General features: G+C 44.2%; 1 protein-coding gene across 8 annotated transcripts in view; it reads right to left on the reverse strand.

Annotated features, from left to right (window-relative positions):
- Positions 1-1,317, reverse strand: part of FHOD3 (formin homology 2 domain containing 3) — a 403,764-nt gene extending 402,447 nt beyond the window's left edge. For all 8 annotated transcript variants that reach the window (XM_075416738.1, XM_075416737.1, XM_075416736.1 and 5 more), the window contains exon 1: positions 798-1,317. In XM_075416738.1, the coding sequence (XP_075272853.1) occupies positions 798-962 (165 nt within the window). In that variant the 5' untranslated portion in view covers positions 963-1,317. The remainder of the gene's footprint in view (positions 1-797) is intronic.
- Positions 1,318-23,130: the final 21,813 nt, after the last annotated feature.

The raw sequence follows: 23,130 nt of genomic DNA on the forward strand, positions 1-23,130 counted from the left end.
CAACTTTTACTCTGTTTTCTTCTGGGAAGAAAAAAAGAAGTGGGCATTTCTCCCTTTTTCTTCAGCGCGCCCTGCAGAACTAATGCGCAGATACAAGATAATAATGAAAGGACATTATTATTATGCCAATCAGTGGCGCTGCTTTGAAAACCGAAAATTCAAGGATCGTGCCCGGGTGCCCGACTTCAAGGGCAGAACTACAGATGGCAGCGCACGTATTAGCAGAAGCATGCAAGAAGAGATAGGTGAGGCTTGAGGAGGGCCCCGGCAGCAGCATGCCGCAGGAGGGACCAGCGGCGCCAGCCGTTCCCAGGGCAGCAGGCACGCTGCCGTTCTCACCAGAGCCCCCGCCGTAACCGCCTGGCTCCTTACACCCCGGGCGCTGCCTGCGCGACCCTCGCAGCCCGGCGGTCCCCAAGCACCGCGTTGCTCCGCGCTGTCCCCAGACACTCGGCAGCCACCGGCAAGGGACAGGGTGCGGAACATCCGACCCCCGACCAGGGCTCTGCTTTGGTGGCGTTCTGGTTTTCTATAGCTCCCGAGGAAAAGGCAGAGCGGCTACAGCGACAGCGGAGGCTACGGCAGCTGCCGTGGAAGGTGCCTGGGAGCAGGCGAGAGCAGCGGGGGAGCCCCGCCGGAGCCCCCCGGGCCCCTCCGCAGGCCTCACGCAGGGACGGCGCCGGCGGGGCACGGCAGCCCCCCCCCCCCCCCCGTACCCCCCCCCATCCCGCCCGGCGCCCTCCCCGCGCGGCCCCGCCGGGCCCGGCGCCCCCCAGCCCCCCGCCCTCCCCCGGTACCTTCTGCGGGGCGCGGAGCAGGCGGTGCACCCCGGGCAGCTGGGTGGCGAGCGGGATGTCCTCCCGGAAGGTGTACAGCGGCGGCCGGGTGGGCTCGGGGAAGTTGGTGCTGTTGAAGGGGTCGGTGTCATCCAGCAGCTGCACCCGGCACACCAGCGTGGCCATGGCGCGGCCATCCACCGCCGGGGCCGGGCGCGGGCGGCGGAGCGGGCACCCCCCAGTCACCGGCGCCCAGGCGCTGCGGGCGTCCCCGCCGCCGGCTCGCAGCGGCGCTTCCCTCCCGGCCGCGGCCCCCCGCCTCCACCCGCCGCGGGCCGGCAGCCTCCCGGCTCCCCGAGCTGAGCGCCGGCCGCCTCACAGCCGCCGCGCCTCGGGGAGGCAGCCCATGGCCCCTTCCCCGCCGGGATCCACCAGTGCGGGCCCGCTTCAGGCCGAGGAAAGAGGCGGCGCCGGAGCCGCGGGGCGCGGGCAGAGCGGCGGTGGCGACGGCGGCAGCAGCTCCCCCATGCCCGGCCACTGCGCGCCGAGCGGGCAGCGGGACTGCCGCGGCCGGCACCGGCAGCCCAGCAGCGCCGGGCGGAGGGCGGCCAGCGCCCCCCCGCGGCCAGCGTCGGCGGCGCCGCCCTCAAGGGCGCCCAAGCGGCCCCCTCCTCCCGCCGGCCTGAGGAGACCTCCCCGCGGCGGGCGGGCAGGCCGGAGAGCCCGGCTGGGACCCCCGCCTCCGCCGGGCCGGGCCGGGGCGGGCGGTGGGGGAAGAGAAGGCGAGGGGGACGCTAGCCGCTGCCGCTGCGGCAGGGGAGAGGGAGGGCCCCTCCCTCCGCAGCCCTCCCTCCCCTCTGAGGGCCGAGGGACCTTCGCCTCAGGGCGGGATAGCGGTTGCCGCCCTGTGTACCAGTGCCTGCCCTGGTGTAGCGGTACCCTTGTGCTATCCTGCTGCAGCAAACGTCCCAGGCTGGCCTCGTCGCTCTGAGGGGCACGGGGTGCGCGGCAAGGAACATAAATTAGTTATGGGCAAAATGTAGAGAACAAAGGGGCTCGCTTGTTCTGGGGAGGTGGCTGCGCTTCCACGGGCTGATCGTGTACCCGAGAGGATGCACCGTCCTTTGCGGCCGTGGCTGATGACTGCCTTTCCTTTTCCTTTCCTTCGGGGAGAGGGCTGTGGGACAAGAGCCGTAGCACTGTCAGAAACGGGGGGGGGGGGGGGGGGTTCTCACAGAAATTACATGTCTTAAGCAAGAAAGCATGACCTTTAGATCATAGAGTTTGCGCGAAGCAACTGTTTCCTCCCAAAGTGGTTACTGGTTTGGGAGCATTTGTCAGCGCCGGGACAAAAGGGGATTTCTGTCCACACATGATCTGTCCTTCTGTTTCTGTTACTCTCAGGACTAACTTGTCGTGATTCAGTTGTGCCTGCAGTTATGCATATTTTCAGCAAAAGAGCATCTAGCATAAAGATTGCTAAAATCAAGAAGGATTTTAAAACTCAGAAGCGGTCTTCCTGTTTCAGGTATTTAACAGCTGGTGTTTTATCCACTTCTTTTTTTCTTCTCCCTCTGCATGGGCAAGAAAAAGGGCTGATGGGCTGTCTCACCACGTTGCTCACCACCACCTCTCAGCTGTGATTCTCATGCACCATAAAAACTTACACATGGTGAAGTCGTGATCTTGAGCTTTGTATCTAAGCAATTGAAAATTCATATTTCACTAAGAAATGTATTTTTGTTTCTGCTTTAGTACCAACAATTTAGTTTCTAGAGAAAACACTATTACTGCATATCTGTGTACTTATTTATGTTGTGTGTTTTTGTCACCGTGTAATGTCAAGATTAAACAGGATATTTTGGGTTTGTTAATCATAATTTACTTAATCACCATTTATATTAGACTTCTGATTTTGTAAAAACAATTTGTACATTTGCTGTTAATCAATGATTGATATGAGGTGGCATAAGATTGCTATTCGTTAGATTAATCCTGTCTTTTGCTAATTAATACACGGCACTTGTCTCATTTCAGAGGCATTAATACTTGGAGGGCAGTTTTATATAAATCAAGAAAGCCAAGATTTTGTGTAGAGTCTGTGTGACAGCATCAGCTATCTTTCCTCCAACACCAGAAAACAAAAAGAAAGGATGACTGCAATCCTTATAGAGACCAGATAACTGTTCTAGTCACAGACTCTAAATCCCACAAGGAAGAATTAGACATTGTACGTTGCGATCTTCACCTGGATTTCCCGATACGAGGTGACCAGTGGAGATACTCTTTGTGACCAGGCTGCTGGAAAGAAAATAGAGCCATGAAAATGTGAAAGGATCTCCAGTCAGCCAGAGCTTTGAGGTGCATCTACCTGTACTTTTTCCTCATTGTAAACGTCCCCAAACCACTACAGACCTTTGAATTTGAGAAGTTGGATTTTATTTCAATTTGAATTAAAACAATACAGGTGGAAAGAGAAAGCATAGATCTACTGGATGAAACAGAGTAACACTACACGGTCAGTGTGCGTCTGTGTGTGTGTGTAGACGGGTAGAGAGAGACGTGTCTGAATTCCATTTTTGAATGGTTTCCCACCTTTCTGCATGTGATTCAGAGGCCTTCCGAATCTGCAGTCTCTTTCCATCAGCCTAAGCCAGGGCTTGGTATAGTTTGCTCCCTCCTCTTCCAAGCCATCACCAGTTTCTGCTCCTGCTGCAAAGCTGTACCTTGTCCTTTGGAAAGTCCTGCCTCTGCACCATGTCTGTTTTGCAGCCTGCAGGAGAGCCCTCCTGTCCTGTCCTGTCGTGTCCTGTCCTGTCCTGTCGTGTCCTGTCCTGTCGTGTCGTGTCGTGTCGTGTCGTGTCCTGTCCTGTCCTGTCCTGTCCTGTCCTGTCCTGTCCTCTCCTCTCCTCTCCTCTCCTCTCCTCTCCTCTCCTCTCCTCTCCTCTCCTCTCCTCCTGCAAGATTGTATTTATCCAGTACAGCAGCTGAAGAAAGGCAAGCAGACAACTTTCCTTCTTGCTGTCCCACTACAGCCTTTTCAATGACCGTAGGTGGCTTTTCAAAGACCTTAACACACAGTAAAATGCAAACGCACAGCCAGATACTGCCTGTCAGAGGTAAGCGGCATGAGGGACTATGGGTGTTGTGTCTGGAAAGACAATCAGAGACACGAAAAGAACAGCAAAGGCGGTTGTCTCACCCCATTCCTCATCACAGAAGGTAAGGCCTTCTCAGAGAGAGAGCGCGCACATTTTGCTCAGTCACACTGAACAAAATCAGCTTTCAGGAGCTCTGGGGAACCCTCAGCAAAGCCCAGGCTGTGGTCCTCCTGCCTCCGGTGGTGTCGTGGACTAGTGAGTCCCCTTCCTGGTGCAGGCAACTGAGATGGGCTGTGTTACTTGCTGACCTTGGCATCCTCGAGTCCATCTCACAAGTCCTTTCCAAAAAACAAAGCCTGCACACGGTCAGGTAAAGTTCAAAGTTTTAAGCTCCCAAGTTCATTTTACAAAAACAGAAGGGAGAAATCCTTTACGTGCACACATTTTTCAGGAATGAAACATCACTTAAGAGTTTTCATTTAGGTCTGATTTATTCTTCTTAACTCATTATTGGCATTTCTTAAAAATACATTGTTGAATGAGTTAAGATGGTCTGTCAAGCTTAAATTTGAATTTCATTATTGTTGAAACCTGAATGTTAAAATAACATATTTTTTTGTCTTTAATTTCCTCTTTTTTATTAAAAATAAAAAATATGTTTGATGGAAAGTTATTGAAAGCATATTCTTTAACCCAAGGACCACCCAGACACAGCATAAGTATGTATTTAAGCAATTTTCAAAAGTGATACTAGGTATCTGAGCAATTGGAATAGCTCCCTGGGAATATTAGTTTTTCCAGCGTATCATCACGTCAATAGAGATCTAGATGCATAATCATGAGATTACAGCGTAAGTATGTGAAGTGGCCAGTCCGTTAATTTCTTTATCTCTCTTTCAGACAAATTGAACTGCTTTCCAAATTTCATTTTTCAACTTCAAGCCGATTTTAGTTATGGGAGAACAAAAGCAATTTTAACTTCCGTCATTTATTCACTTAACATTAATAAAGCTGAAAAATGGCAGTCTATTTGGTAATGGTAATCAAAATGGGCTTGCAAACCGCTGGAATTAAAGTATGGTAAGGAAAGTGCTGACAGATCCTTTACTGTGGTGATGGGAACTGTATTTCTGCCTTACCCACACTATAATCTGTAAATAACGCTTTTTTCTCCTAGTGAAGGGTGGAGAGTGATTTATTGTCATTGTTAGCGTGGACAGGCAAATAACATAACACACTTCTGGAAATGATGGGGTGTAAGTGAAATCCAGTCTGTCACAAGACCAAGAATAACACTGTGGATTTCGGCCTCCTTCATCCAAGGATCTCAAAGCGCATTGCTACCGTTAAGTGTTGCCTGCTTATTCCTGCCCCACAGATGGGAAAACGGAGGAGCCGGCGGCTCGAGGATACAATTCTAATATATTTTTTTTACAGAAGTGGTTTTCTACTGATTGCAGTAGGAGCTGAACTGGGGGTCACATGACCAGATCACAGAAAATGTCCGCAGAAAAGCCCACCTTAACAGAAAACTTTTTCTGTGGGAGCTAAGGACTTGGAATGGCCCTGAAGATTGTCAGTGGTCGGAGTCAAGCTTTAGCTGCTGAATCACACATTCAAATTCATTCTTACTCAAAATTGTTCTGTTATGGCAGCTGGCTAATGCTGTCTGTGAAGTAACACTGCAATGCTGTTAGCACTGGAGAATTCCGTAGTTTGGCAGTGAAGGTGAGTTTGCAGCACACAATTCCAAAATCACTCAATGTCGAAAGATCCTGCACAAACCTGTAAAAACCAAGCCCTGGATCCATGGATCATACCATCCCATCTGTTAGATGTTCTGACAGTGATCCTACAGCGTTCATCTTTTTCTGTGCGAGGTCTTCCCCCAAGGTAGCCAGGTCTGAAAGATGTAACCACTAGTGAGAGGGCAGAGAAGTGAAGTTTCTATGGTGTGCACATTGCACAGTGCCATTTAATACAATCTTTGGTTACTCGACGCGCTGGCGGTCTCTTACAGCACTCCTGCCTCCTTTGGCACACAGGCATGGGGGTTTAACTCCTGCACACAGATATTTTATTTCATCTTCACCATTTAATGCTCAAAGCTTCCTCCTGTCCTTACCCACTGCACGCTGCTTAAACCCTGTTCTGATGACAGAACTAATTTCCTCAAGAGATTCCCTCCAGTGCTCAGTACTGTAACAGATGGATGCTTTGCAACTATTTATTAATTTATTTTCACAGTGCTCCTCTGCAGGGAGGAAGTCATTTTACCCCCATTTTATGGATGGAGTGTTACCAGACAAAATGGAGACGAAGTCAAAAGTAACAACTGTTGGCTGTCCAAGTCCAACCAGATTTCGAAACCTAAGAACGCTACGTGTTAAAAACGCAGCTGACAGTGACCTCAGCTTAGGCAGGGTGGATGTTGTACAGCGAACACCACGCTGCGCAGAGGAGGAGGAAACACGTGCAATGAGACTCTGAAAAAGTTGCTGCAAGTGACTTTAGCATTGTACTGGAATTTTACCGTGGCAGCATTTACAAGGCTTAATCATGAGATCCCCTCGCCTGAGTCCTCAAGCCACTGTATTTATCCTTTTTAAGCCCCTCAACAAGTGAGGGGGTGAGCTTGCAGAAACCAGCCTTCTCTGCTACTCAGTCCTGGTCCTTTCTCAGAAAGAAAAGGCATGTAACACATGAAGTTGTAAAGTAAAATTCATTCCAACAACCATGTATTCTGCATCTGTGTAAGCATGTGTAATCAGAGTCATTTTCTCTCATTCTAAAGGGAATGCTTCCTGCTGTTTACTCTTAATAGCCCTACACATCACACCTTCAACCAAGGGCCATCCATGCTTTATCAAATTGCAGTTAACTGTAACTACTCAAACCCTCAAGCCCATGGATGTCAGAAAGGCCACAAAGGTCTCTAAGGGGTTGAAGGACATGTGAGACAATGGGAGCAAACAAGCATCACTTAACAGCTATTTCTTCTTTCGGGATCTTTTACCATTCATAATATTACAGGGCCATAAGCACACGTGATTTTTTAAATGATGACTAATTCTCCAGAGCTGGCTGTTAAAATCAGACAGAAATTCAAGCTTCAAATCAAAATCCCTCTTTCATCACTGCAGTGTGTCTTTTATAGATTTTCTCTCGATTTTTTGTTAGCCTCCTTTAAAAAAATAAAAAGCTGGATGGTTTCCTCCAGGAGATGTGAATGTTGCTACTTTCCTGGAAATGGCTGATTAGGATGAGGGGTAGGAGGTTGCACAGCTTGAAGAGTATGTCAAGGCAGAGACCGAGGGTAACAGGAGAGACCTCAGAGCCTACAGATCATGCTTAGATGGAGAGGTTGCCGAGTTTAACAGCAGAAGTGCCAGAAAGAAAACATGCTAGGGAGCAGAGGGGAGGCTGCAGAGTTTGCTGCAACTCAGAAAGTTACTGAAATGACTGCAAATAAAACTGGTAACAGTCTGATTCCATGCTGCAAGAACATCACAGGAGGAGCTGGCTACAAGCATTTTCTATCTCTGTTCTGGATTCCTCACTTCAAGTTTGCTGAAAACATACTAGCCTGTATGCTAACGCAGTCTAACTTTTGAGTTGAAAAGCGATTTGATCCATTTTGAGAAGTCCATTTTAGGGAAGGGCGTAGACAGAACTCGCCTCTCTTCATTTTCCTCCTCGTTCTGTAATGCACGCTGTACACTAGTGGATAACAGCACAGCGGTTGCAGTGCTCTGCTGAACTTTGTCTGTAGAGGGGACGTGAGGCAAAGACTATTTCCCGAAGTAAGATGAGACTTTGAAGGACTGGTTGTCTTTCCTGGTATGGCAAATTCTGTAAGGATACCCCCAGAAATTTCAGTCATTCCCTGCCCAATAGTCAGCTGAAACCATTGTCCAAACTGGATTTTTTTGGCTCATCAATGGAAGTTGATTATTTCTTTTCAGTGGGATAAAGACTAAAGCACAGTCCTTCTTCTCCATTATAAAAGAGTACATGAACTGGAAAAAAAACATAAGCAGCAGTGAGAATGGTTGGTAAGATGCTGCTTATTCTTTGACATATGGATTTTGATGTGAATTGACATTGATTTTATCAAAGATAATTCTATCTTGCTAGTATGAGATCTTACTATAAAACTCAGCTGATCGGTCTATGTTGGAAAATGGGAAGACACTGCCATGGATAACATCTACATCTAGAGGACTAACAAGAGGAGGGAAAGGGGGGTAAAGTAACCTGCTTACAGACGTAGTGTAGCTGTGGTGACCATTTTTTGCTTTTTCAGTTTAGTAAAAACAAATGCCAGACTGGACTCAAGCAGTACAGACATTTAACAGATAACAGCCAGGAATGTGGTGGCCATTTGCTGGCACACGACCATAACTGAGAACTTCTGAAAAACTATCAAGACCCAGTTCATCTTTTAAAGTATTTTCTAATATAAGTAAGAATAGCCTTTCCTTGAGGAAAACAGCATGCTTTAGTTTGAAATCTAAGCACCTGAAATCTGCTTTAATTTGTATCTTACCATCAACATTAATCCACTGATTAATTAATTGTTATCACATTGCTTTATATCTCATAACGTAGTGCTGAATTTTGCCTTGAAGACTTGTATAAATTAAGCTTTGGAGCAGATAAAACAGTGTGTCGTTTTACATTTTGGGTATCCACTTTACATTGTGGATGCTCATTTGATGTGAATTGATCTAGAAACTATGAAGGTTAAAATAAACCTGTTTCAAGGGGAAAAGTGCTCATGGGAAAAGACCACAAATGCTTGAAGGTGTGCTTGACAGTTTATGAATCCTTTTGTAAACAGAATGAGCTTCTATGGCATTTAAAATTTGTCTTCATAGTCGGGCTTTTGCACCTTAGGTTAGTTAGCTGCTAATTAAGACACTGCTTAAAATGTATTTTCACCAGTCAGTGTATACGTATCCAACAAGTGTATTCCAAGTTTAGAACAAGAATAAATATTTGTGGTTTGAAGAAAACGCAGGGGTGTTCGTATCAACTTTTATAAACATGTGAAGTGACTGTAGAAAATCCAGCATTATTTATTTTGACATAAAGAGTCCTATGCTGATATAAACATCCTCAATACAAAATTACTTGTTACAAATTTTGTAAACACCAGTTCCTAAACAAATTTCTGGGGACAGTTAAATCAGGAGAATATTAGTCTTCATCAGTAACCAGTATCACCTATCTCAGAGTGAAGAACAAGAGACTTCATCATAAGAAATTTCAAGATAATTTGTACATAACATTTTCATGATAAACACTATTTAGCAGATGATTTTATATATTCCACAACAGCTTTAGTTTTAAATATTCTTCTTTAATCTACTTTTCTAAGTTCAGATGTTCTTATCAGTGTAAACACTCCCTCCTTTCTTGAATGTGGTTGTGTACTTGACCTCACACGATCTCACAGCAATGAATTCCACAGGCTAAATATACATTTTTTTAAAGCCTGCTCCTTCATCATTTTGGAATTCCCCTATTTTCAGTTTTCTTGAAACCTTGCATTCTGAGACAACTACACAGATACTAATGTTTTTTATTTTTACAGCATTTATTGTTTTAAATAGTTCTATCATCTTCATTTTTATTCACTTTGTTTGTAAAATAAACACATCCAATATTTTCTTCCTCTCTTCATATGGAAGTTTTACATTCCTCTCCTATTTTTTAGTCCATCTCTGATCATGCTGTATGTTTGGTTTATGTTTTGGGGAGTGGAACAATAAAAATTGGACAGAGAATTGTAAGAGTAAAAAGAAACTATCTCCATAAAGCCATTGTAATATTTCCTGTATTAGTTTTCATCCCATTCATTATGCATCCCAATGTTTTTATTTACTAATTTTTGCCTTTACAGCCCCTGGTGTACACAGAGCAGGAGCTTCATCTAACTCTTCACGGTAAAATCATGGTATTTTCCTGGAATGGGGACAGTTACTGTAGAACCTAATAAGACATTGTACCATATGCATACTGCTTCTTCCAATGTATAGCAGATACACATTGCATATTTTAAGTTTTCTGGATAATTTGTTGGAAAGACTGATCTTACCTCATCTCTCCTGTGCACGTCAACGAGCGTGTAAATTTGATCGTAAATATTTGTATGCATAGGCAAACAGAGAACTCATGCATATCCCATGCTTGTGGGAGCAATTAAATGTCTCTCTTGGACTGCAGGTGGCCATTTTGAACATTGGCTTTTTGGAGACTTGTAGAATAATTCCTTACTGGGATTCTTAGTTAAAATCTCCTGCCTGAGGGCTGAATGGGGCAAGAATCCTGTTGCCTTTGGGCCAGAGAGCTGTTTTCTGTTTTGCTAATTTAAAATGTCTCCTACCTGGGTTGTAGCCTGAGGTTGTGGCTTGCAACTCAGAAAGCGTCCATTTTTCTTTCCTTGAAGAAACATGAAGACATCCCTACATACTCCAGATGCGTAGAAACCTGTTCTGCTGGTTAAAGCTTGCAGGCCTGGTCCTTGGATCTGTGGCACTTGATACTATTCAGGACAGGAGTTTGCCTTTTGATTTTACTTTTCAGCTCAGTCCTTTGGAATTCTGCTGAGTGGTAAAGAAAAAAACCAACAAGCCCGCAGAGAGGTTGCTTGTCTGTCTCCTTCAACTGTGTTAGGTAAAGAGAGAAAACAGTTACACTTCGCCAACAGTGCCATCAGAGGTACTGGCAGTGCCAAATGGTCACAACCAACAGGCTCATCTCCAACAGGCTCTTCAGCCTGCAGGCCTCGCCTAGGGCAGAAGGTGGCACTTCTTCCTTCTCACCTTGGGCAGGAAGTCAATATCAGAAGCCTTTGACATGCTTTGGGCCCAAAACTTGGAACCATTCTATTCATTTGAGAAATCTTTTTTCCTTGTGAATTACACAGGCTCTGAGCTAAACAAGGATCAGCGATGCCAAAATTAGACTCTGAACAACGAAGAGTGATAGCAAAATCTAACTCATCTGAGTACTTCATACACACAAAAGAAGTTCTCACTTTTGAAGCTAACGTCCGGTTTTTATCATACAGTCACAGCATTTTTAACCAAGGGAAAGGAACCCCCTGAAGGAGCTGTTTGTTTAGTTCGTGCTGTTCCTCAAACTCTTCTGGGTACTGGCATATCCAGCTCACTGCTTGAACTGTTAAGTCAGAAGGCACTAAAACCTATACTTTAATGTGACACTGTTTCCTCCTTTCCACCTTCTGAAAGCACCCCCAAAAAGAAACCCACAGTGTGTAGTTCTGCTGGGCTAGTCTGCACCCCGTAAGTGCAATCTGCTGGCATCTGAGGCAAGGGGCAGAAATGGACACATCTAATTTAGGAGGACAGAGGGCGTTTTCTTCTATTGTCCTGAAATACTGATTTTACAAAATATTTTATTATTAATATTGCAAATGTCCTCTGGTTGGAAACTCATTTGCATCAGCATGCTGCCCTCTGCTTGTTATTCCTTCACTGTAGAAAGGTACTTCTCGATGTTATCTGTATGAAAAGCTTTTAGGTGTGATTTCTTCAGGTTTTATTTTTTTCCCACTTAACTGGTGAACAGCGCAAATAACCTGTAGATCTTTGCTGAGATAAGGAGTAGCAAAGGGAGTTTTTGCTCAAGGCCACTGTGTTCAAACAGATTTGGGCAGCTCCTACTAAAGCGTGCAATCAAGATTCAGAAAATGACCTTGCCCTCCCTCTCCTTTTGAGCCCCTAAGTAGATGTGTGTTAGACTGTGGGTATTGGAAGTTAATGAGGCTGCAGCTAGAGTAAGTTGCATGTAAGATCATGGATGAAGCACAGATGGCTGAGGAGGATCACAGACAGCTTTCCCAGTAGAGAGAAAGATACCGAGCTGGCAATGAAGTTCAGCCAGGACCTAGATAAGGAAGGGGAGAGTCCTGATTCCTACAAATTAGGCTGATGGGTTCAGTCATGAAACTGCATGAAACTGGTCGTTTTTAGCATTACGTTAGCTGTAAAGATTACCCCGACATCTGCACTCCCAGTGCCGTATGCCCCTGCAGTCAGGCCATCCCTGGACTTACCCAGATGATGAAATATGACAGTTACACAACGTACAGATTTAATACAAATTGGTATGTTGTGCTGGGGGAAAAGTACTGGGTTGGCCAGATGACTGATCATGGAGTATCTGGCATTCCGCAGCTGGAACTGCAGAATCAGTGACAGTCATCTTTAGCTCTTTGGAACTAGGCTGAGTCTAGTTGTTTACTTAATACTGATTTTCTTTGACTAAAAAATTCCTTGAGCTGTCACAGACATCCTTCCCATCTTTCTGTCCTCATCTTAACTTGAGCTGGATGTGTACTAAAAATGAAAGCAACAGTCAAAATCCATGAAGGACTAGCATTGCAAAAGTCTGTGGAGGAAAAAAATTGTAAACTCCTAATTACACACAGTTTGTTTCATTCTCGGTGGTGAGACTGGCTTTCATACCTGCAACATGAACCACTCTTTTGTTCTGTGCCATTCAGGTTAATAGATAGTCCATTTTGGGGTTTTAGTAGTCAAAACCAGTTTGGTATACTCTCCTTGATGTGGTCATATTTCTTCCAAAGAGAAAAAAGCACCCAAACCTTGAATATGATTTTGTAGTATTAAAAAGATGATAGATTTACTTTCCTTTCTTAGGGCACAATCTCAGCTCCGTGTTTGGAGGAGATCTGTAATCTGATTCTGTGACAGCACAGTTCAGCCCCAAAAGAAAAAGACAGCAGGCTTGTGAAAACCTGCTGAGAGTTACCTTGTTACAAAGCTCAAGTAAAGCAAAGAATAAGAGCTTAAATACTCATGTAAAAGTGATGCAATATCAATAGTAATATCGGTGTACGGATATAATTTTTCTCTTTGAAACATGCACTTATGATTTATGACCAATAAATTCTTACACTTGCCCGATCTGCAGTTTCTAAAAGTAAAGAAAGGTTAAACACAGCTGATAACTCTGAAGACAAAGCCAATCTGTCAACTGAATTTAAAAGTATGACAAAGCAGAGGCATCTTATTAAAACAATTAGAAGGTCCACTGCACTTAATTATAAAGAATGTCCTTCTATCTGAGCTCATGACCACAGAGTGTAGTTGTAGTATCTGTGCAATCGCACAGCAAGCAATATATCCTAATGAGCTTTATAGCTAATGAAGAATGACACAAAATGCAAATCTCATATTAATCTGGATTAAGCAGAGAAAACAAACTTGTTTTAAACCCAACCTTATAAACAGAAGGTCTAATCCTGAGCCTGCTTATGTAGGGGTGTTAAACTAAATACAGTAGAAATGGGGTGCTTGCTCAGTGGTGGAGAACAAAGCAGGAGGCAGCCCGTTCCCGGGGAGGCAGCCCTACACGCTGCCGGTGAGGGGGCTGCTCTTTGCAGCGAAATATGGGTCATGGGATCACACACACAATTAATAAGCCAAAATCAACACAGGCGGGGGAAAGTTAGGCTCATTTGTTTAATTATTCACTACAGGCAAAGTCTGTTGTTCATATGGTTTCAGAATCTGGGCAGCACCGTTTTGCCCTGGATCGGTCCCCGTTCAGATCTGCTTCTAGACCAAACAAGGGAGTTTCTGATCCAAGCAACGGCCACATCTAAGAACTTTGGATAAAGTAGTATTTAGCTTTTGTCTAGGAGTTACGAACTGTCTGCAAGGTATAATGGCTTAAATTGACACATGCCAAAATATCCCTAAACTTTCGACAGCTGTATTATATATCAAAAAGCATTTTTATATATAACATTCATGAGGAAAACAATAACAGACTAAAACCAGATTCATTCAAACACTGAAGTATTCAGCAAAAATCTTGATTATTGTTTTTTGAAGAATGTTTATGTCATTTAAATATGCCATTTCAGCTGCACAGAAACATTTCATGCAGACTTGTCAATGTTAACAGCAGTTTAAATGGAAAAATAAAGATGATTTTTGTGATCATCAGAATTTGTGAGGCTGGAGAGAATTTTGTTCCGTGACATTCTTCCAAAGACTTGCATTCAGCCCTCTAGGAGCAGAAATAGATGCCCAAACTTCAAAACCTGTCAGAAAACTGAGCAGTGATCCATAAGACATGCCTTATTTTTCACCAAGGGAAACGAAGGTATCGTTTATCTTTTGACCGTGAAACAAAGACTGATAAGAAGCCAACACTGAATTCTACTGTTTGCTTATTTTCTAAAGGAAAGGTGAAATCAGCTAGTGTCCCTCGGGTATTAACGGTGGGATCTGGCTACCGAACGGACTCAACGCTTGCATGAGGAAAAGAGAACTGATGAAGGATGTCAGGCATCAGCTTTTCTACAACAGAGAAGAAAATAACAATTACCTAGATAAAATGGTTTGTAACTCAAAATATACAGTAAGCAGAATTAAAAGTGAAGACTCCATACTATGTTCCAGTGAATATATACAGGCACTTAGTGCATGTTTGGATGTTCAGGAGTCCTGACCTCTCTCAGCTGGTCTATGGATTTCGGTATTTAAGTGGCTGAGCAGGAGCTTGCAGGCTCAACACATTTGTACACCAGGCCACCTGTTGAAGTGCCTAAATATAGTCCTCTGAGCTTAACCTCAGGCTTGAAAACCTTGGCTATTACAAGCTGATACTGCACCTCCAGCAGTTATTCAAAAAGCAGTTCAAGGATCCTGCGGGTCAGGAAATTAACAGCAAGACAACCCTAGCTCGCTCTGTGAAGAGAGAAAGGCGAAGCTGAACGCATTAGCAAAATAATATAATGAGATTTGGCAAGTAGCTGAAGCGTGAGGAACCACCATGTTATCACTTAGCGCTAAAGCTGATGCCCAGCTGAAGCTTTCCACTAAAGAGCTAATGCAAACTGAGCTACACCCGCTTCTTTTAGTGCCTGTGTCATGTTTAGGCTACCAAAGGATGAAAATCTGTGATACGCAGCTCAAACATGGAAACTCGTAGAGGTTCTCCAATACTGGCTGCATCTCGTCGTCTCTCCTTGTAAACATTGATTTGTTTTGAGAGCTTGCCAAAGTGACTGGAGAACAGATTTTAGTGATTAACATAAATCAAATAGTCTCTAAACTCTGAGGATGTAATTATTACGCACAGGGATGCTTGCATGTGACCATTTGTTTTTTTAAATAAGATCATTGCAGCAGCATAATTAGATAGATCTGAGTATGCAGCTGTAGAGTTATTGAGGAGACTCACACCAGTGTAGTTAGTCCAATTCTGCTGAAATGACCACTTCAGTCTTGAAAAAAACCCTTTTATAATGCTAGATCTGCAAAGACATTACATTTTTGTGTATATTATGTAAACAGCCCTGCTACCGTTTATGTGAATGCAGTTCTTGGATTAGCAATTTCCACAAGATAATCAGGCAGCATCTTGTCAATGGGATTAGCTCACCCCATTTTCAGCGTAAGAGAGAAAAGAAAGATCTGCGTTCTCAGCACACTTGGTAAGCGTAAATAGAAATACCACTGAAGCACAATCACTTCTCAATCAAAAAACTAATTCTGTTTTTCTGTCCTGAATGCCAGCAGACCCACGGAGGAGCATGTGACAGAACTCTGGGGAAAAATGTGGTATCATAAAAGGAAAAGCCAATGCAGTTGCGGTAATCAAAGTGCTGCTCTGCTGGGGGCACTTGGTCAGAGACCACGAGTTCTGGAGAACACTTTCAGCCAGTCTTGATTAAACAAACACTGACAACACAAGCACTGAGAGCTGTTTCCAGTGAGATCTTTGAACCTTGTTTATGGCTCGCCGGCCCCCAACAGCAACCACCCGACGACTGGCAATGCCCCCCCACAACTGCCGAGCACTCTGGCCACTTCTTGTCACACAGCTGGGGAAGCCCAGCCTCCAGCCAGGACAAGTGCTGGCTCCCAGGCCGTGCGTTCATGTACAGCTGTGTGCCCCACATACATCTCCACCACATTACTTCTTCAGGCCGCTTGAAGACCAGTTGTAAAATAGCTCTGTTTTTGTACTCAGGAGATCATTATAGCTGGTGAAAGTTACTCCTCAGAGACACTTGGCACTCGCAGACGGATGCTGCGCTGTTATACAAATAACGCCTTTGCTACTGACTGTCAAATGCTAATGTTTTTCGATGAACCTTACACTTAAACAGAAAAGATGAGGCTCACGCAGAGTCAGGCTGCAGGACTTTTTCTGTTGCTTGATGGATTGCAATATGCCTAGAATAGAGGGTTTGGTCCTATTTTACCTCCAGTTAATTGATTACCAATTAACTTGAGTTAACTGAATTCAATGCTAAGTGCTGGTCTAGACATGCCACAAATGTTTGTTCCAGGACATTCTGAAGAAAAACCACAAGTATTTGAGTCCTGGAAGAAAGAAATGTGTGGAATATCCAGACTAGCATTTGCAATTGCACTATTAGGTCAAGTTAGCATTGCAATTAATTGCTGTGGGGTGAAGAGTACTAAAAATGCTGGCACTGGCACTACCTAATAAATTTGGTGTTCCAGATCAGCACTGCCAGAAAATTAATTCTTTCATGTCGCTTGGAGGTGGTCAGTAGATATGTGAGAATTCACTGATCTCAGGGTATAAGGTTATAATAAATATCTAAATGTTTTGGATAAAATAAACTTAGCTACACAAATATTAGCAACTTTCTTGTTTGTAATTTCTATGTGTTACTTAAAATACAAACGATGTATTTACATTACATCTTTGCTTAGGTATGTTAATTAACTGAAGTTTAACGGTCATAAACCACCAGGAATGCAATGTAGAAAAATAGTATTTGCTTTACTACCTTTTTCCATACTTTAAAATATTGATGTAAGCTCAGTTTTTACATTCTTATGCTTTTCCCATCTTTTAAGTCTCCCCCCTTTGTCTTCTTCAACCTTTGTTCTTCATGGGTGGGAGCAAGCAACTCCACATCTCAACCTGTTCCAATTAAAGTAATATGAAAACCAACATTGTGATATTTTCTTTGACTGACATCTTCCAGAAATAAATGTTACGATCAAATGATAAGCCAGTTCCTGCCCCATGCACAGCACATTTATGTTGTTAGTCGCAGCCTCCCACAGCTCCGCTGCCAGCCAAGTGCGATATCTCACGGTATTTGCAGTTTGCACCTAACATTTTATCCCTAGGCTTTCTGCAGGCAAACCTCTCAGCTTCATTGTGTTATGTGAAAAAGCAGTGGCAGATGCCTGGCCATTGGCTCTGCCACAGACATGTAAATCCTGGAGCTGCATTGAGTAATTAGCATTGTGCTGCTATCTGGGGAATGGGCCTTTCAGAGAGGCCCCTGTGAGTAGAGGGCATGAAGAATCCCAATGGCAGCCACAGCGAGGGAACACGGTGTCTCCCCTCTACCATCTCACCCAGTGTTTGTAGAGTGGGACGCAACCATGAAAGCCTCATGCCCAGAGTGCATGAGCTGATGGGTTCAGGAGGGGATCTCACATCCAGGCTGACCTACAATAGACTATGTCACACATGGAGATCCCACCTGTGGTACCAGCTTTCAAAACTCACTACAGTCTCTCTCCTATACATGGGAGAAACTTCCTCAGAAAACCCCTCTAGTCACAACCCCACACCTAAATCAGTTGTGTAAAGAAAGGGATGACAGCATATATAAAAACCAATGGCATTCATCAGGTAGTGGTAAGAGCAAGGCTACTCCATGAAGAACAAGCTGGGAGCTGAGGATGACCAAGACAGATGAGTGACTCACCAATGAGGCACAGCCCTTAAGTAGGAGGAGAAGAGGACAGGGCAGCCACAGGCTTCACCACCACCCCACTGAGCACTGGAAGGTGAAATAAAAAGTCAGGTGTGACAAAAAAGTCAGGAAAACCAGCAGCAATTTGGAAAGACCAGAAAACAGCGCTAGGAACAGGCATACTCACAGCTCAGAAAAAGATAGCGAGCCCTCCCTTGTTGAAATCGAGCCCCTGGCAGGCCTGGGGGGGGGCAGGTGGGCGTGGTCAGGACCATCAAAGCCTATTAGTGCCCTCAGGGCCCTGACAGTAGGTTCCCTTCCCATCTAGGTGTGTCCCCCTTCTTACAAAAGGGTGGGGTTGAGAAAAGACTTCTTGCTGTCAGATGCTTTGAGGAAGTGTATAGGATGTTCCTTTGGGATTAAGGATTAACTCTATAGCCCTATCATCTGCTGAGGTAACAGAGCTTCTCCTGAAATAATTTAAATTAGTTGTATTTAATTGTGTTTAATGCTTTGGGTGCTTCTGCCCAAGCTTTTGGGGTGCATGAGTTGATGATAGAAAAGTTCTGGGTGATAAGGCTTCTGTATGGAAATATGGAATAACTAGATGAATTTGTATGGAGTGTGGGTGCTTCAGGGCAGTTAGTTACTGGGTTGATGTGGTCAACAGTGGGAAAAGGCCCCAAATAACAATGGTCTGGTTTAGAAGATGGTTGAATAATCAGACTGTGTTTTCTATAAAGCTAAACCTGGCTGCCTTTGGTAGCAACTGACTGAGAGTGTGTGCTTGCTTGTCTCTCACGGATACTTCTGGCTTGATTTGTGAGGAGACCATGAATTTGGGAAACTGGGTGAGGAGGCTGTAGGAATGGGGAAAGGGGATGTATTACTGTAGTGATAGAATCTGAAATTAGCAAAAGATGGAGCCTGTGGTATGGGTACACAGATGTTACTACTGTAAGCAAAACTCTGCCTGTTGGGTGGATGTAACCTAGCCCCCTTGGAGAAAGTTGGTGTGATGCTAGAGGTCCTGTTACAGGATTTCATTCACTTTGTGAATGAAACAGAAATGAGGTAGAAACTGGTCTTCCTGCCAGAGTGTTTCACAGAATTACAGAACAGTTGAGGTTGGAAGGGACCTCTGGAGGTCATCTTGTCAACCCGCCTTGTTCAAGCAGAGCAATCTAGAGCTAGTTGCCTACTCCCATGTTCAGATGGCTTTTGAATATCTCCAAGGAGGAATGTGGTTTGGGGTTGGAGCAATGAGGACAGGTGGGTTTACACTTGGAGGAGACCTATGAGCTCCTTCTAAAATCTGGGTTAGGCTTGGGCCTCTCCAGCCCCTAATGAAGGGGCAATTAGTGTCTATTAAGACAACTGGGGCATTGGCAAGATTCTGGGTAAAATGATGGTTATGAAGGAAAGAAAAATGATACTAATGGCTCGTCATTTTTTCTGAAACTCAGCTGAAAAGTGTTATCCGATGCTATTCTTTAGAGCTGTCATGCTTAAACTGTATCTGTAATCTGGGTGATTCCTCCCCCACCATCACCTTTAAGCCAATTGCTATGTTTCTGTAAATTCAGGACGATCAGGTCCCTCTCATTTTCCTAGTACTGGTTTCTCACTAGGATGTGAAATTTAGGCATGTTAGTGACTTTGTCTTAATGTTGTGCTGTCCACATAGTTCATATTATAAGGCTGGAATAAAAGCGATGTTCTCAAATTCACTCACAGAATACAAAAGCATGGATATGCTTAGCTGTTACATCTTTGACAGCAATATAGGCCAACTTGCTGCTTTGTTCCTAGAACTTAATTTGAGATTGGTCTGCAAAAAGTCAAATGCTTCATTTAAAATAGGGAAGGCAAGTTTCTCGTTGTCATGCCTCTTAAGGTGTCCAGATCAAGTTACCCGTTTGATAACCTTTTCATCATATCAAAGTAGTAGTTGAAAAAGCCTTCACATTCTTTGCCTCGAACGTATTTGCTGCTATGTATTGTTAACAGTATAGTTGCTTTTCATTGCAATTTGCCTCTTTCAGAAAGAGAAAAGGGACTTCATACCTTTGGGTGTAGTTGATAAACTTCTTCATTCCCATCCAAGGGTCTCAAGTCAGCGTCTGAGTTTGTGTTGTCTGATAGCTGTGCTTCCTGCAGGCAACTATGAATGTGTATCTATATCCATATAAATGCACTTACTGCTTATTTTCTAAGTGACTTTTCTAGATCCTGCTGTACTCGGAATAACAGGTTATCAGAATGCAGCTTCAGACTGTTATCTGGATTTTGATTTCCTCAGATTTCATTTTACCTATAGAATGGTAAATTAGAGCCTCACATGGACTCTGCTCATTATGAATCAGCTATTCTTTGTAGCATAGTGAAAAAGCAAACATGGAACCATCTGCTTTCCTGACCATGTTGTTATTGATAAGTGTGTTATGCTTAGTTTCATAATAATGCCTAGATATCAGCGGGGAATGGGGCCACACGGTGTAAGACTTTTTCAACATGTGTATTAGAGTGCCTCCACTGAAGTGATTACAATATTATAGCTAAAGTAGACACAAAATGAACAATATAATATAAGGGGGTACTGGGAAGCTGCTACATCCCCAGGTAATAACTGGATGATGCAGTAGGCTGCCTAATCATGAGACCTGCCAAGTAGCCTCCTTATTTAAACTGCTAGTGCCTCTGCCCTCCAAACTTGTGGAGAAATACTTAAAAATCTGGATGTTTATATGAAGGTTTAGGTGCTCCCAAAGCTTCGAGTATGGAAGATACAGCTGTCTTAATCTAGTGAAAACAGGTGTACAATGCCAAGGGCAGTATTTCACACGTTAGTTCAGATCAGCAGAGTGCGCGGAGTAGCGCTGCGTGCAAGAAGGTGGCTATAAATAATTCTTTTTTAGATAAACATTATTTGCTACTTAATGAGCTAAATACGGGCTTTATGCAGCTACTGTGGTGGGGGGGAGAGGGGGCCGGGGGACCAGCGAGGCCTTCCTGTGCTGAAGGTAGCTGGTTTCTTTACTGGGCATAGGGTGCCACCTGCAGCACCGAGGTTGCAGCTGAAAATGAGGTACAATAAAAGCGTAGCGATAACTGAAGTGAGTGTACTTTTATTATCTAAATAGCATAACGGACAAATCCACAGGACTGAAATCAGAGAAGCTTTAAAAAAAATCAGGGTGACTCCCATTTGCCTTTAAAATGTCACTGAGAAATTAATGAATAATCAAAACGAGTAAATGAATTGATAAAGCTACTACCTCAGTAAGAGGTAAGAAAACATTTTGTGCATTTTTAGGTGAGATATATCCAGAAACATACACGAAAAGGCATCACGAATGTCAAATACATATTGCAATTAAATTTATTTTAAAGATTCCTTTAAGACCCCTTCAGACCTGGAAATGTACACTTTGATTACAATTGATTAAAAAAGTGTATTTGCAAATGTATCATGGGTATTCATCACTGAAATAGGTGGAAACTCCTCAATTCCTAAGTAGTTAGACAGAGTCTCAGCTTTTTAATAGATTTCATAGTTGTTTGTCTCTCTGTGTGGACAAACTACCACGCCATATTTCCATGCACTTAAAATCTGAGGAGATGGAAGATGATCTTTCAAGAACTCAGAAGAATGAGAAACCTGCAATGGAAAAGAAAAAGGCAGATGGCAGTAGCAGCTCAGGCATCTTTAGAGTGGTGCCTTGTAACCATTGCATGTCTGGCTCTGGATGCAAAGTTGGGATGTGCCTTGGAAAAGCAAGAAAGAGCACTAATGTCGTATATGTACATTGTTCTGCAGCCCTGGCTCCCACATGCTGACAGCCTATTGCCAAAGATTTATGAAAGAAAGTTGCAGGAAGACTGTACCATGCTAACCCTGAAAAATCCTGGTGGCCTTGGGAGTTCCTCTAAGCAATTTTGTTTTGTTTACTACCAATCTGAGTTGGAGATGGTATTGTTTAAAGATCAGAGGTCATCTGATTGTCAAGGTTCAAGGACAGAGAAAGTGGCATGTAGTTTAAGACTGAACAGAATCAAAACTTCATTTTTTTTAAGCAAATCTCCTTTGCTCCTGTACTCAAAGGAAAAAATATCTGAAAGCAGAGTATGATACAAAAGCACTCAGAAGTCCTTCATTTCAGAGACCAATTGCAGCTTTGAGGTTCAGGGATGTTTATTTGTAAAAATTTGTTGTAATCCACTAGCCTGAGAGACACTTTGTAGAAGTTTTTACTTTTTCTCAAATACCCTTTGCAGGATTTTCTAAAAAAAAAAATAAAAAGGCCTGCTGGCTTCTGGATTAAAAAAAAACCCAAAACACTAAGCTGAGAAAATGGTAGTAGCAAATGTTTTCAGTAGCAAACAGAAGACTAGGGAAAATGTGGGCTGGCTGCTGAATGAGGTAGGTGCCCTTGGTGATGAAGGATAAAGAGCAGGTGGAGTTACTGAATGCCTTCTTTACTTCACTCTTTATTGCTGAGGCTGGCCCTCAGGAATCCCTGTCCCTGGAGGCAAGAGGATGAGCTTCCTTTAGTTGAAGACGATCAGGTGAGAGATCATCTTAACAATCTGGAAACTCACAAATCCATAAGCCCTGATGGAATGCACACGAGTGCTGAGGGAGCTGGCAGATGTCATTGCTGAGCCACTCTCCATCATCTTTGAAAGGTCCTGGAGAACAGAAGTGCCTGAGGACTGGAGGAAAGCCAGCGTCACTCCAATCTTCAAAAAGGGCAAGAAGGAGGACCCAGGGAACTACAGGCCGGTCAACCTCACCTCCATCCCTGGAAAGATGATGGAGCAGCTCATTCTGGATGTCGTCATTAAGCAAGTGGAGTGGAAGAGGATAGTCGAGAGTAGTCAACATGGATTCATCAAGGGGAAGTCATGCTTTATCAATCTGATAGCTTTCTGTGATGGCAGGACCATCTGGGTAGATGAGAGGAAAGCAGTGGATGTTGCCTACCTTGACTTCAGCAAAGCTTTTCACACTGTCTCCCATAACATCCTCCTAGGGAAGCTCAGGAAGTGTGAGCTGGATGAGCGGTCAGTGAGGTGGATTGAGAACTGGCTGAATGGCAGAGCTCAGAGGGTTGTCATCAGTGGTGATGAGTCTAGTTGGAGGCCTGTAAGCTAGTGGGGATCCTCAAGGGTCAGGAGTTGGCTGAATCATGTTCAACTTCTTCATCAATGACCTGGACAAAGGGACAGAGTGTACCCTCAGCAAGTTTGCTGATGACACAAAACTGGGAGGAGTGGTGGTTACACTGGAAGGCTGTGCTGCCATCCCGTGAGACCTGGACAGGCTGGAGAGTTGGGCGCAGAGGAACCTGATGAAGTTCAACAAAGGCAAGTGCAGGGTCCTGCACCTGGGGAGGAACAACCCCATGCACCAATACAGGCTCAGGGCTGACCTGCTGGAAAGCAGCTCTGTGGAGAGGGACCTGGGTGTCCTGGTGGATGACAGGTG

The sequence above is a fragment of the Opisthocomus hoazin genome, chromosome 3 (genome assembly GCF_030867145.1).
Source record: "Opisthocomus hoazin isolate bOpiHoa1 chromosome 3, bOpiHoa1.hap1, whole genome shotgun sequence".
Taxonomy (NCBI): Eukaryota; Metazoa; Chordata; class Aves; order Opisthocomiformes; family Opisthocomidae; genus Opisthocomus; species Opisthocomus hoazin.